The sequence below is a fragment of the Otolemur garnettii genome, unplaced genomic scaffold (genome assembly GCF_000181295.1).
Source record: "Otolemur garnettii isolate 467f Iridium unplaced genomic scaffold, OtoGar3 scaffold00003, whole genome shotgun sequence".
Classification (NCBI taxonomy): domain Eukaryota; kingdom Metazoa; phylum Chordata; class Mammalia; order Primates; family Galagidae; genus Otolemur; species Otolemur garnettii.
The window spans coordinates 5941094-5955561 of record NW_003852398.1 but is presented as its reverse complement, the minus strand read 5'-3'; the positions used below and the strand labels follow the sequence as shown (position 1 = coordinate 5955561).

At 34.1% G+C, this 14468-nt stretch overlaps 1 protein-coding gene across 1 annotated transcript in view; it reads left to right on the top strand.

Annotated features, from left to right (window-relative positions):
- Positions 1-14468, top strand: part of RANBP17 (RAN binding protein 17) — a 417598-nt gene that overhangs the window by 274100 nt on the left and 129030 nt on the right. Inside the window, exons 15-17 of the mRNA XM_012806634.1 lie at positions 772-852; positions 11641-11704; positions 11794-11902. Of these exons, the coding sequence (XP_012662088.1) occupies positions 772-852; positions 11641-11704; positions 11794-11902 (254 nt within the window). The remainder of the gene's footprint in view (positions 1-771; positions 853-11640; positions 11705-11793; positions 11903-14468) is intronic.

Sequence of the window (14468 nt, the reverse complement as noted above, 5' to 3'; positions counted from 1 at the left end):
AAAAAAAAAAAAAAGATTAACAGACCTTGACTCCTCAGATCAGTTGGATAGCATTATTTTCTAATTAATAAAAATAGTAACACCTATTTCAAAGACCAAATGAAGAGATTATTGTAAACTGGAATCACTGAGAGGTCTGATTGTCTTAAGACAAGGCACTCATTAGTTCCAACAGGGACCTGTGGATTCAGAGACACATTCATGGAAACTCCTTAAATTGTGTTTATAATATTAGGAGAATTAACTAGTTTCTAATCATAGACATAACTTTGGCTAAATTTGTATGTCTCCATTTGGCACTCCACTTTATCTGTGTAACAGGTAGTACTTTCTTGCTTGCAGAACAAAACTTTATATACAATCATGTTCATTAAGAAATGAGTTTTAGAGCCGCTATTTGAGGTTCATTTTTTGAAAGTAACTATGAACATTTATTTGACTTCCTTTGTAACTCCTGCTTTTATCCCTAATATGTTTCTTTTAGATACAAACTTAATGCTTCATCTTTGAAACTCTTAGGCAACTGTTTAATTCACAAAACTAAATGTATAGAATTATACACCATTTGGAGAACAATGTTTGATGTGGATTAGTTGCATATAATTTTGAATGTACTGTAAAAAGAATAGAATAAAAAGTGTTTTTTCATCTGCTTTTCACTTAGTGATGTATTTGTGATTTAGGTCATTGAACTTACATAAATGTATGTGTATTGCTCTGGTTCTTCCTGCACAAGCAAATTCTTATTAAAGACTTTTTTTTCATATTTAGTGTTACAAACCTTAAATACTGGGGAAGATGTGAGCCTGTAATTTCAAGGACTCTTCAGTTCCTAAATGACCTTTCTGTTGGATATCCTTTTCACTGTATATTTAATATTATAAATGTAAAGAACTTACTAAGTACATTCTATCAGCCAGATATTTTCCATGTTTATAGTTTTTGCAAGTTTCTTTTTAAGGCTTTTCACTGAGCCTTATCGGTAAATACATGTTTTTGAAAGGTTTGTATTAGCTGTATAGTATGAATCATTTAGTCGGTCACAATTAAATGTGTATGAATATATAGATTCCTAATTAAAGTCATATAGTCAGGTAGTTTAATAAATAGTCACATAATTGCATACTTTATTATGTAACTATTTATTAAACTGAGTATAATCTTCTGGGTCTGTGTCATCAGAAAAAGAAAAAAGTTTGTAACCACAGGTCTAGTTCATAGTCTTATTCTAAAAAAATGTATGGAACTAATTTTACGAAGGTCAGAATGTTCTAAAAATATTGCCATATAAAAACAATTCCTATGAGTAAATATTTCTAATATTTTTCAGTTGCAAGGACATAATTTTCATTAGGTGAGATGCACAAAGGAGTATTAAGAAGAAAATGATAAGCTTTTTGACAACTTCTTTGATTATTGGCCTCACCAGTCAACATCTAATGTACTCTAAAATAAGATTCCCCATTACTAATGAGTGAGAATCATGTAAATTATCATTTATGTATTAACTAGCAAACACTAGGGATTGTGAAAGGTAAGTGCTGGTTTATTTAAACACTAAGATTAGCTGATATTTTAATATGAGGACAAATTCTGAAGATGGTTGGCATTGAATGGAAACCTTTATTCATTCTAGAAATAATGTTTGTATTAGTTAAGTTTAAAATTGTATTCCTTGGTAAACCATAAAAGATTTCCAAAGTATTAGACACCCACTTTTGTGCTGGAATTTAATATGCAACTTTTTATTGGAAAATAATCGTCCTTGTCTGGCAAAATCTACCATGCAATATTTCTGTTAGTAGGTATAATGCAATAAAGACAGGGAGGGCTATTTATCACTACAAATTTTGAGGATTTCAGGATTCTTTTTATTATTTTAATATATTTCTTTGATATTAAATCAGAAAAATGATAAATTACACCTGTCCAGGCTGTTTTTCCTTTTTACTGGAAAGTGATATACAACCCAATTCCAGTGGTCATTTTGGCTTTTTAAGATATGTATTTTTTCTTATTAAAAAAAAAAACTCAACCCATATTTTTTTCTAATAATAATGCTGAAATACTCTTTATTTCTAACATATGAAGTGGTTTATAAGTACTTCATAGTATTGCAAACTCTGGCCTTTTCACAATGAATTACTTTGAGAGCATATTATCTGCAGAGCAGCTTTGGTTACTGTATAGCATGTATCTATTGTTTAGATTTACTCTATTTTTTAGGTTGAAATTGATATTTAATATAAAATTAATTTGATTTGTATTCTTTTAGTATAATTTGCATAATACCTAATTTATTTGTATCTGCTATTTAAAATCCTTTTTCTATCACATTAATCCTATTACACATTCCTTAATCCAGATATTATAACCTTTTATTTTACAAGCTGTTTATTGCTTTTGAGCACTTCCTACAGTTAATAAAAAATCATACTTTTAGATAACATATTAGAAAAGTTTAAAAGCTAAACATTTTAAATCAACGGATACAAATGATTTCAACAAGGGTACATTGATTTATATTTTTTAACAATTATTTCAGGTTTGCATATTTAGAAATATATATTAGTTCAATTTGATTTCAGTGTTCAGTTATTTGAATTATAAATCATTATGTCCCTTCTAGCTGATCAGTCATGAAATATCTTTGAATTCATTTACATAATGGAATATGTGAGTGGTGTATCTATTTCAATGCAGTTACTGGTTACCTAATGCATGTTTTGTTGTTTCCAATCGATTTCTTTATTATGATGTGTTTTTTAATCTTTATTTTAAAGCAGTTATTTCTGTGTTAAAAATAAGATGGCATTCTTCAGCAGTAGAAACAGTTATGAAAGATAAAAATCATCATCTATAGGCCCCTATTAATATTCAAAATGTTTTTATTTAAAATATTAGTAAGAAGTAAGTGAAAAGCATGTTTTATTACTGTGAAATTTTAAAATATTTCTTATTTATAAGACATCTTAGGATGCTTTTTGTTGTTTTGTTATTTTCTATTTTTTCTTCTTCAAGATGAACCTTACTCTGTGTTTTTGCTGCTCAAAGCCATCGTAGAGGTCAACTTCAGTGTTCTTTTATCTGATCACTCAGTTTAGAAATTAAAATCACAAAAGATCTCTATTTTTAGGAAGTGTTTTTTAAAAAAAAAAACCTTCAGTTGCCTTAAGACTCTGGTCTCAAACTTTTGTGATCATCAGAATGTTAGTGTTTATTAAAACACATATTGTTAGGCCCTGTTCCCCATAGTTTCTGTTTGAGGAGATGTTAGACCTAGCCTGAGAATTTGTATTTTTAGCAAGCTATAGAACCATACTTTAAGAACTTCTGCCCTTCAGGAATTAGAAAATAGAGCTGAATTATATGTCTGAGCAGAAAAGTCTGGTATTTCTCCCACAGATACTTCTTTATAACACAAAGAAAGACAGACTTGATATTGACAATGGAAAATAATACATGATAAAATAATTAAAGAGGTTTAATCTGAGCCAAATTTGAGGACCATAGCCTCGAGTTATACCCAAGAAGCCTTGAGCAACTGGACTCTCTGTAGTTGAGTTATAGTTTGGTTTTATATATTTCAGGGATACAGAAATTACAGGTAAAATCATAAATCAATACAAGGAAGACATACACTGCTTTGGCCAAAAAAGGTGAGATATCTCAAAGGGGGGAAAGCTTACAGGTTATAGATGAGTTTAAAGATTCTTTAGCTGACAATCAAATGAAAGAGTTAGGCTTTTTTAAAAGACCAGGAGAGGTGACTGGAATGCTTGAGTTAAGATAAGGGAATGTTAATTTGAGACAAACTACTGTATAAATTGAGGACCTGCAGCTTTTTCCTGCATGATTTTAGGCCTGTTAATGAGCTACAAAGGCTATCTCTAATAAGGGAGGGGGCATGATGAGGCATGTCAGACCTCCTTTCTCCTGATGAGCAGTTTAAGGGTATCCTCTTGGCCAAAAGGGGGTCCAGTCAGACAGCCTCTACAGCCTCTCAAGGAGGTAGAGATGCTTAAGATTGTATTTTACTTCACAACATTTTGAGTGATAGTCTGGTTCCCTAATTTGTAGGTACAAAAGGCTACCATTATATAAGTCCTCCTGTTTCATATTACCCCAAAGTTAGTTTCCCAACCTGAAACTTTCCAAATTACTAAGAATATTATAATTTTAATAGCCAATGACCTTTTCAATAGAAAGTTTGTGTTTTCCCATTATATCCTTTACATGGACATATATAATACATTTAACAAATGCATTTTAGTAACTTTAAGAGTAACTCTAAATTTCCAAGACTAAATTTCTAGAATTCCTGTTTCTAAATAGCTTTTTCTGGCATGCATATAGCTAAAATGGCTCTGTCCAAGTCTGCCATTGTCAGGTTCAGTACTTGGGGATCTTTCTATCTTTTTGGAAAGTTTTCTGATCAGAAATTCTAATTTCTGTCTATATGGAAAAGGGATGAAATTGTTAAGAGATTGGAACAGAAAGCTTTTCTGAAAACTAGAAAATAAGGTCATACAGAGTAATGAAACTGATTTTAAATGCAGAGAAAGAGGGAGAAAAGTGTTACACTTCATCTAATAATCATTATTGTAGGTTTTGATTCCTTTGAAAAACAATTGATGAGAATTTCTGTAATTCATGTTTATTCACATTTATAGCAGTAACATGTCTCACTTTGGGTTTTAGATAATGAGAAAAGAAATTTTGTTCTCGGGCAATGCCTTGGGATCAAAGGAGTAGGGCACCAGCCCTATATACCAGAGGTGGCAGATTCAAACCTGGCCCTGGCCAAAAAAAAAAAAAAAATAGAAATTTGGTTCTCTGTCAGCCCTCTGTTGGTAGTTGCCCTTTATTACATACCTTAAAAGTTTGACAAACCTCAAAGTATCTTGCTTTTTAAAAATAGACCCTATAATAGAACTCTAATGTTTATAAATTTATTAATTTATCCAAACTCTTTTTATCTTATTGATACTATCAACTTCAACAATTCTCAGGACTAATATGTTCTCTGTTACGTGTATTGTAAAACCACTTACATAATCCAGGGGCCCCAGTACAAATGAAGAATGTAGAGTCCCTTGTTTAAAAATTATAAAGAATTTGAAGACCTCAACAGCAGAGCATTAACCAAGCATGGCCCCTTCCAAGCAAAGCACAGGGCCCTATGCAAGTGTGCAGCTCACATACCCACGAAGCTGGTTGTTTGTAATATCCAAAAATAATTCCTCCATTTGGCTTCTGACTAAGTCTCTAAGACTTTGGGACTATCCCCTTCCTTCCTTCCTGTACACCGAAATTTAGTGAATACGATTTCTGTCCACATACATCACAAATGTATTTATCAGTTTATGTTACTCATTTTATTTTTGCAAGCCGCAGAGTCTATTTCCTATCAAAGCTAGTGACCATAATTTTAGCCCATACCTTTCCCAGCTTCATTTGTCTTTCTTTTTCTTAAGTGCAATAATTAGAACTATATCTTTATTTAAATTTAAGAGTTAATTCCATCCTCATCTTAATGATTTACTTTATCTTACTGGCTTCTTGCCTTCACATTTTTAAATTCTGACACAATTGACTCTGACTCCGGACTTCATTTATTTTTCCTAAGAGTGCAAAGTCAATTGTTCTAAACATACCAATTTTCTGAAATTTTACACATTAAAAACAACATGGCTATATAATATTGTGATTTAATGGAGCCTTTTTATTCAAGGTCATTTGGACATAAGCTTATATACAAACCATTAAGTATACAACTTCAAAGTAATATACAAACTAGATACCCTCTCCCTGTCTCTGACCTTCCCACCACTCAGGTATGAATCCTAAATATGGTGGGGGTCAGGAAAAGACAGAGGATGAGAGATGAATTAAAGGCCTAAAATGAAGAAGAGTGAAGAATTGAAGTAAAATTGATTATGTCTGTTACAGAAACTTTTACATTTGTTAATAAACAATTGTAAGTTTGCTTTTGTGAAACAGTATTTAAATGCATTGCTTTATTTCACTGAATACCACTATCTCTAGATGGTTTGTAAGAATGTTAAGTAAAACTAGTTTCAGCATACATCCCTCCAGCATACTTCTATTAACATTTCTCATCAAAAGAAATGTCTGTTTCTTTCTTTGCTTTCTCTCTCTATCACCCATGGAAAAGTTATCCTATAATTTAACTCCTTTGTAGTCTGTTTTTATAGTAGAATCAGGTGTGAAAATCCTCTCTATTCCTTTTCTGTAGGTCCCTTACTTAAGACCTTCACCCAGGTTCATTTAGCTACTTGCTCATAAGATTTACCTTCCTTGAGTATTGTTTTGATCTAATCAGTTCTCTTCCCAAAAGCCCAGAATTGCTTCCACAAGCTTCTTAGGTCAAGTAAAATCACTGATTTGAATTTGAGTTCTTTCACAGTACTTGACTTAGTGAGTTCCCATAGCTAATTTCCCGATTTACCACTCAACACAATTTGTACTTTGTACCGTGTTTCCCCGAAAATAAGACACTGTCTTATATTTATTTTTTCTCAAGAAGACACACGAGGGCTTATTTTCAGGGAGGTCTTCTCTCCCTGCCGAAATGCATGGCGTGGCTATGCAGCAGCTCGTTCAGATATGCTGCATAGCCACGCCCATCACTAGGTCTTATTATAGGGTAGGGCTTATATTTAACAAATGCATAGAAATCCTGCTAGGGCTTATTTTTTGGGTGGGTCTTATTTTGGGGGAAACACAGTACTTGGGCCAAGGAAATTTATTTTACCTTCCCCTTGATACCCTTCATTATCTTTCACTAAATCACCACATAGGCCCTTCTTACTCATTTGACATACTATAGCTCAACCAGATCTCTTCAGTTTTTAACTTCTTGTTAAGTTCTTAGTAAAGCCACCCTGAAATAATACTAATCCTTAGTCTTTTAGTGTTCACTAAATATTAATTTCTTTCATTTTCTTTCCCCTCTTTTATTTTTCTTAATATTCTCAAACACCTAGGCATAAATGTAATATAGTTTAGTATTTGCTAGTCTTCTGTTAGATTAAAAATTCGAGATTAAGAATTTTTTTTTCTTCTCTAGTTTCAAAACGTCACCTAATGGCTGTTTACAGCATATTTTACCCCTTCTGTTGAATGACTAAGCCTTCACTCCTATTCTGTATAAATAATTGTTAGTATCCCTTAAGAGATTTCATTGTGGTCATATCTATTTGGGGTTTCTTAGTCTAGTAGGGTTCATGAGCATAATCCTACTTTGAAATAACTAAATTTTCATTTCAGTAACTATACTTTGTACATATAATCTATCTACCATAATTTCTAACATTTAATATGCTTATCTGTGAACTTTTTTCTGTCACAAGATCTAATTGTCTTCAAACACTGTTAGTGAACACATATAGCTCTTAAATATTTTCCTTGATTAGTATCATTACCCATTCTCTTGTACTTAGTGAAGATCTAATATCTGTCTAGTATACTACTGTAATTCTCAAAACAAAATTTTTCACATTTAACACTTCTATAAATAGGGTATATCTTACAGATGATGGTATTTTAACTGACTTTTTTCTTTCTTAGTAGCATGTAAAATAATGGGTTCTTTTAAATAATCAGTGGCATTTTAGATTTGATGAAATGTGGCCAATCCTCAGTAAAGGCCTCATACCATGTATTGAAGTCATACTTGATGCTGTTGTGTCTGTTAGTTACCAAAGTGTGTAGTACTCCTGTAATCTGGGAAACAAGTTCATTCTCAATTTAGTTGTACCCCTCCCCCCTCTTCAAAGGATACAGATTTTCAGCTGTCTGGAAAAATACACTATTCTTTCGTCTTTTTCTTGCCTTTCTTCATTTATCATGCTTGTTACCAATAAGTTTTCACTTCCTCAGTGTTTTTATAACAACATGGTATAGAGAGGAACTTTCTGGAATTTTGTTTAATGGGTTATAGCTCCCCAGACTGCAGAGTCCTGGATGTGATGGTGGCTCATTCTTGAAATTTGTCCCTCCGGGAAAAAAAGGTTTCTCTGTTCCTTCTGGGAACTGGTTCCACTTTCAGTTATGTTTTGAGAAGTGAGTGGTTTCTGGAGAAACACCAGCTTCTTTAAAATCAAATGGATGTGATATAAAAGAATAAAAAGAATTTATGCTTTAAAGTCATATGACAGACCTAGATTTCAATCTGGCTGTTCAGTGTACATGTTCTATATGTGACATTTATTTCTTAAATTCTCTTACTACTCAAGACTTCTGGTACCGTTACTGTTTCTCTTACCATCATACCATATTTACTATTCTAAGCTGTTTGGAATAGGCCACTAAAATCTGACCTAGTACTTCCATAATTTATCTAATGCACTCAATGAACTAAAACAACATAACTAAGAAGAACCCTAGTCTCTTAGAGAAAAATAAGATGAATATATAAAGATCATAAAGTTGTCCATTTGCCTATTAATTAATTTATTTATTTATTGGAGACAGAATTTGACTTTAGTGCCTCTGGTAGAGTGCCACGGCATTATGGCTCACTGCAACCTCAAACTCTTGAGCTCAAGCAATTCTCTTGCCTCAGCCTCACAAGTAGCTGGGACTACAGGTGCCCTCCACAATGCCTGGCTATTTTTAGAGACAGAGTCTTGCTCTTTCTCAGGCTAATCTCAAACTCGTGAGCTCAGGCACTTCACCTGCCTCATCCATCCAGAGTGCTAGGATTACAGGCATGAACCTACCTTTTTAAAAAATATATTAAAGACCCTTTTAAGGACAATAACTAGTTTTTTGTTTTTTGTTTTTTTGATATAGAGTCTCATTACTTTGCCCTCGGTAGAGTGCTATGGCATCACAGCTCACAGCAACCTCAAACTCTTGGACTCAAGTGATTCTCTTGCCTCAGCCTCCGAGTACTCGGGACCACAGGCGCCCGCCACAACACTTGACCATTTTTTATTTATTTATTTTTTGCAGTTGTCATTGTTGTTTAGCAGGCCCAGGTCAGGCTTGAACCTGCCACCTTCAGTGTATATGGCTGGTGCCCTACTCACTGAGGTATGGGCACCGAGCCCATAACTAGTTTTGAATATAGTTCCTATAAGAAAATATAAATATTTAGATGACTCTCATGTTTTTCTTTATTGAAAAATGTAAAAATTCATTTTTAATCATTTTTTTCTTTAGAATGTAATTAAAAGGCAGTAAGCCTGGCCTTGGTACAGAGTGCACAGATGCAGTTCTGCAGAAACTGTGTCTTTGGCAGATGAGATTCTTCCTGTAAATGTTCTGTTTATTGCTTCCATAAATATTCTGTTGTCAAAACATGACTTGTTGTTTATTAACAGCACTGATGGAAAAGTCCTATTAGTGGGCAGCATTCTTATTACCCATAGACCCTGTCACTTTTAACTTTGCAATTTTAAGAGAATTATATTTAGTAATTGCTTAAGATATTTCCAAGTTTATTGATCTCTACCACTGTTTAACACGGTGAAATTTGAGTGGCAGGTCTTCTGCCCAGTGACTAACATTGGGAAAAATCATGAAATCTGCATCTTTGGAGATGCAGAGAAATACTTGATACCTAGCATCCCTGGTCTTGTTGTCCTTAGCCTGCCAGAAAAACACAGTGCATAGTGCACCCACTGAGAGCAGTGCACTGAGGAAATGCAAGGCTGCAGTCCCTGCACTTAGAAAGTTTATAGTCTAGTATGGACATGAGCCAGATATCATGCTTAACATGCATCTGGATTGGTTGTTTTGAAGTCAGAGGAACTTGAATCTAAGTCATAGCAATTGTCTTTTTTTTTTTTTTTTTTTTTTAGTTTCCTCCTATCAGATGAAATTGTGAGAATTAGCCATGCAGATAGTACACGTTCTATAAATCCTTTGCATCTTTCTGTCTTCTTCCCTGGTTTAAAATTAGCAAAGACGTTTGCATCATCTGATCCTCACAACAAGCCTGGAAAGTAGCTTGGACCCAAGTCTCATTCTTATTTGCTAGAAAAGGAAACTAAGGCTGAGATGGGCTGAGTGTATTTCTTAGACTCATCCAGCTGATTGAGTGATGTGTTAAGCCCAGGTTTCTTGACTCATATTGCAATTGTGCTTTTCACTCGTTGACACCTGTACATGAGTGAAATTTAGACTAAGCTTTTCAGGACTACTATATAGAGGCAATATACTGAGTTCTGTACTTGGAGATGATGTAAGGAGAGGAGATAATGTTTTCATTATAACATGAATGGAGCCATATAAAGTTATTATAGCCTTCAGTAAAGTCATGAATAGTGTGAGGGAATGGCTAAAAGATGCTCTCGCTACATGAAAACAGTAGAAAAAGGATAACTGGATGTATAGCATACCCCCGGATGCAGGGTTCAACTGCCTCAACTACAACTTAAACTTTACCTTAAAACAAAATGTAATCTAATCACTTGTGCCCTCATATTAATCTGAAATTTTTGGGGGGGGGGACAGAGTCTCATTATGTCGCCCTCGGTAGAGTGCTATGGCGTCACAGCTTACAGCAACCTCAAACTCTTGGGCTTAAGCAATTCTCTTGCCTCAGCCTCCCAAGTAGCTGGAACTACAGGCACCCACCACAGTGCCTGGCTATTTTTTGGTTGTAGTTGTCATTGTGGTTTAACTGGCCCAGGCCGGGTTCAAACCTGCCAGCCTGGGTGTTTGTGGCCAACACCTTACCACTGAAATACTGGTGCTGCCCCTAATTTTTTTTTTTAAAAAGAAAGAAAACAGATAACCATGGCAAAGAGAAGAATGTTTGCATGCTGAGTAAATGTGCTTAGAACCCACATCATATCAAAAATGACTTACACCTTGTATTCATGTTTATAGTTTGTCAACTTCATTCTCAATTGAGCTGTTCAGTTGATAATGTGGTACAGTAGAAAGGACCTGGTCTTTGAAGTCTAACCTCAGTTCAAACCTCAGAACCATTAATTCATAACTATGAAATCTTGGGCAAGTAACTTAATTTCTCCTATCTTCTGTTTCCTTATTTATGGAATAGAAATAGTAAATAATATTTAACAATGTATTTGTGATGATTAAGTGAATTAACCTGAAAAATATCCTGTATATAGTAGGCACTTGTGAGATATTAGTTCCTTAAAGCTGTCCTTCAATACTCGATGTACAATATCCTAGATCCTCCTCTAATTATATTTCTTATCTTAGATTTCTACTAAGTTTACTGTTTCCTAAAATTGAATAATTTTCTCTTTCTTGATAGCTTATTATAGGCTTTTGTAATTATTTCATTATGAAATAACACTAAGAAGAATTTCTCAAGTTATACCCAAAATATAAAAAGGGTCAGTTTTAATTTTCCACTATAAGGATTTTAATAGTAAAGGAATTCTTGTCTTAATTATAAAATTCATTCTTCCTTTCCGTAACTAGAATATGTATAAGATAGAAAAAGTAATTGCGCTGGTTAATAATGGATTATCATTCTTAAAAGAATGAAATTTCTATAGAAATACTCTTTAGAAATAATACTTATTCCTTATAAGTAGAATTTGATGCATCTGTAGTTCAATCTTGTTTTTTATTACATATTGATAAGATAAATAAATGTATTTCCCCAGATTCCTTAACTTTTATTACTTATATCCTTTTAAAAAAACTTGTGAAGATAGATGCTGTGAAATTCATGCTAAAAAACCACACGGTAAGTCTTATTTCCTTAACTTAACTAGAATGTTCCAGATAGTTTGGGTAAAGCATTAGTAACTTTGGTTGCTCTCTTGCTTTCATTAGAGTGAACACTTCCCCTTTCTTGGCATCAGTGACAGTTACAGTCTCAGTGACTTCAGGTGCCGAACAACCTTCTACACAGCCCTCACTCGCCTTCTGATGGTAGATCTAGGTAAGGCTAAGAATTTAAGCTCAATTAATAAGGAATGTATTTTGTTTAAATAAAGAAGTAGGTACAGCACTTAACTGACTAGAATTTGTCATCTTGGACAGTTTTCTATAACTTTCTAAGATTTGAGCATATAAAATATGCTATAAAATTATGGCATACCAACTTACTTGATGAAATGGTTAGCATCATTAAAAATGATAATTTCAAGACTATGCAATACATGAAATTTGGTTTCATAGTACTGAGTCAAAAGGCATAGTACTAAGTGTTAAACTGTGCATATGGTTATGATCATGTCCAATTGGGACAAGGAGAACAGTTCTTTAAAAAAAAAAACACCCACATAAATGAAATTCCTCAAAAATGTTTAGTTAGTGTAGACATTATAGAAAACTGTAATAGAGGTTCCTCAAAAAAAAAAAAAAACAAACCTACCTAGAGATCCCACTACAGGGTATATTTGCAAAGGAAATAAAAGTGGTACATCAAAGAGATATCTGCAATCTTATATTTACTGCATAATTAGTGACAATAGTCAAGATACAGACTCAGACTGTATTCATCCACAGATGAATAGATGAAGAAAATACACACACACACACACACGTGAAATACTATTCAGCCGTAAAAAATAAAGAAATCCTGCCATTTGTGACAACATGGATAAACCAAGAAGATGTTATAAATAAGCCTGTCACCAAAGGACAAACACCACATGATCTCACTCATACAAGAAATCTAAACTAGTTGACCTCAAAGAGCTAGAAAGTAGAATAGTGGTTAACAAGGCTGGGGGGTCTGGGGTGATGCTGATGAAAGGATAGAACATTTCAAGTAGATAGGAGGAATAAGTTCAAGAGATCTGTTGTACAGAGATGGTAACTATAGTTATGAAAAATGTATCGTATTCTTAAGAGAGTGGATGTTAAGTGTTCTCACAACAAAAATGATAAGTACGTGAGATAACATGTATATTAATTAGCTAGATTTTATCATTCCACCAGCATACCTTGACGATATTGCAGGTTTAGTTCCAGACCACTGCAATAAAGTGAATCATGCACACTTTTGTTTCCCAATGCTTTAATAGTTATATTTACAATATACTGTAGTCCATTTAGTGTACAATAGCATGCCTAAAAAATATACTTTAATTAAAAATACTTTAATACCAGAAAATGCTAAAGATCTTCTGAGCAAGTTGTAATGTTTTTGTTGGTGCAGAGTCTGACCTCAACATTGATGGCTACTGACTGATCAGGGTGGTGGCTACCACAGGTTGGGTTGGCTATGAAAATTTCTTAAAATAAGGCAACAGTAAAGTATGCCGAAAAGATGAACTCTTCCTTTTATGAAATATTTCTCTGAAGCATGCAATGCTGTTTGATAGCATTTCACTTGCAGTGGAACTTCTTTCAAAATTAGAGTTATATTTGCTCAAACCCTGTTAGTACTTTATCAACTAAGTATATGGACCATCTGAAAGTCTTTGATGTCATTTCACCAATGTTCACAGCATCTTCACAAGTAGATTCCACCTTGAGAAACCACTTTTCTTTGCTCATACATATGAAGCAATCCTGGCGGCGCCCGTAGCTCAGTGGGTAGGGTGCCAGCCACATACACCCAGGCTGGCAGGTTCAAACCCAGCCCGGGCAGGCTAAACAACAATGACAACTGCAACAACAAAAATAGCCAGGCATTGTGGTGGCTAGTAGTAGCCTGAAGTCCTAGCTACTTGGGAGGTTGAGGCAAGAGAATTGCTTAAGCCCAAGAGTTTGAGGTTGCTGTGAGCTGTGACACCACAGCACTCTACCTAGGGCAACAGCTTGAGACTCTGTCTCAAAAAACAAAAAAAAAAAAAGAAGACACAATCACCTACCTACGTTTGGTCATGAGGAATAAGGAATGTATTTGTGTGAATAAAGAAGCGGAATACTAGTAGATACAACATTTAACTAATTAGAATTTGTCATCTTGGACAGTTTTCTGTAACTTTCTAAGATTTGAGCATTTATTTTTAGCATCAGAGCTAAAGGCAATGTACTACAGCAATACAGTCACATCTTCAGGCTGTACTTCTAATTCTTGGTCTCTTGCTATTTCTACCACATGTGTAGTTACTTCCTCCACTTAAGTCTTGAACCCCTTAAAGTCATCTGTGAGGGTTGAATCGGTTTCTTTAAACGCCTATTAATGTTTACTTTTTGACTTCTCATGAATCACAAATGTTCTTATTTGCATCTAAAATGGTAAATCCTTTCCAGAAGGTTTCCATTTGCCTATACATTGGTTCTCAGCCTGTGGGTTGCGACCTCTTTTAACAATGAAAATACATCACAGCATTAGGAAGGTTGAGAACCACTGGCCTAAACAGAGGAAACATTATCTGTGGCACCTGTAGTCTTACAAAATGTACTTCTTCAATAGTAAGACTTGAAAGTTGAAATTGCTCCTTGACCAACATGATGCAGAGTGGATCTTGTAATTAGCAGGTATGAAAACAACATTCACTTCCTTGTACATCTCCAACAGAGCTCTGAGTGACCAGGTGCATTATCACTCA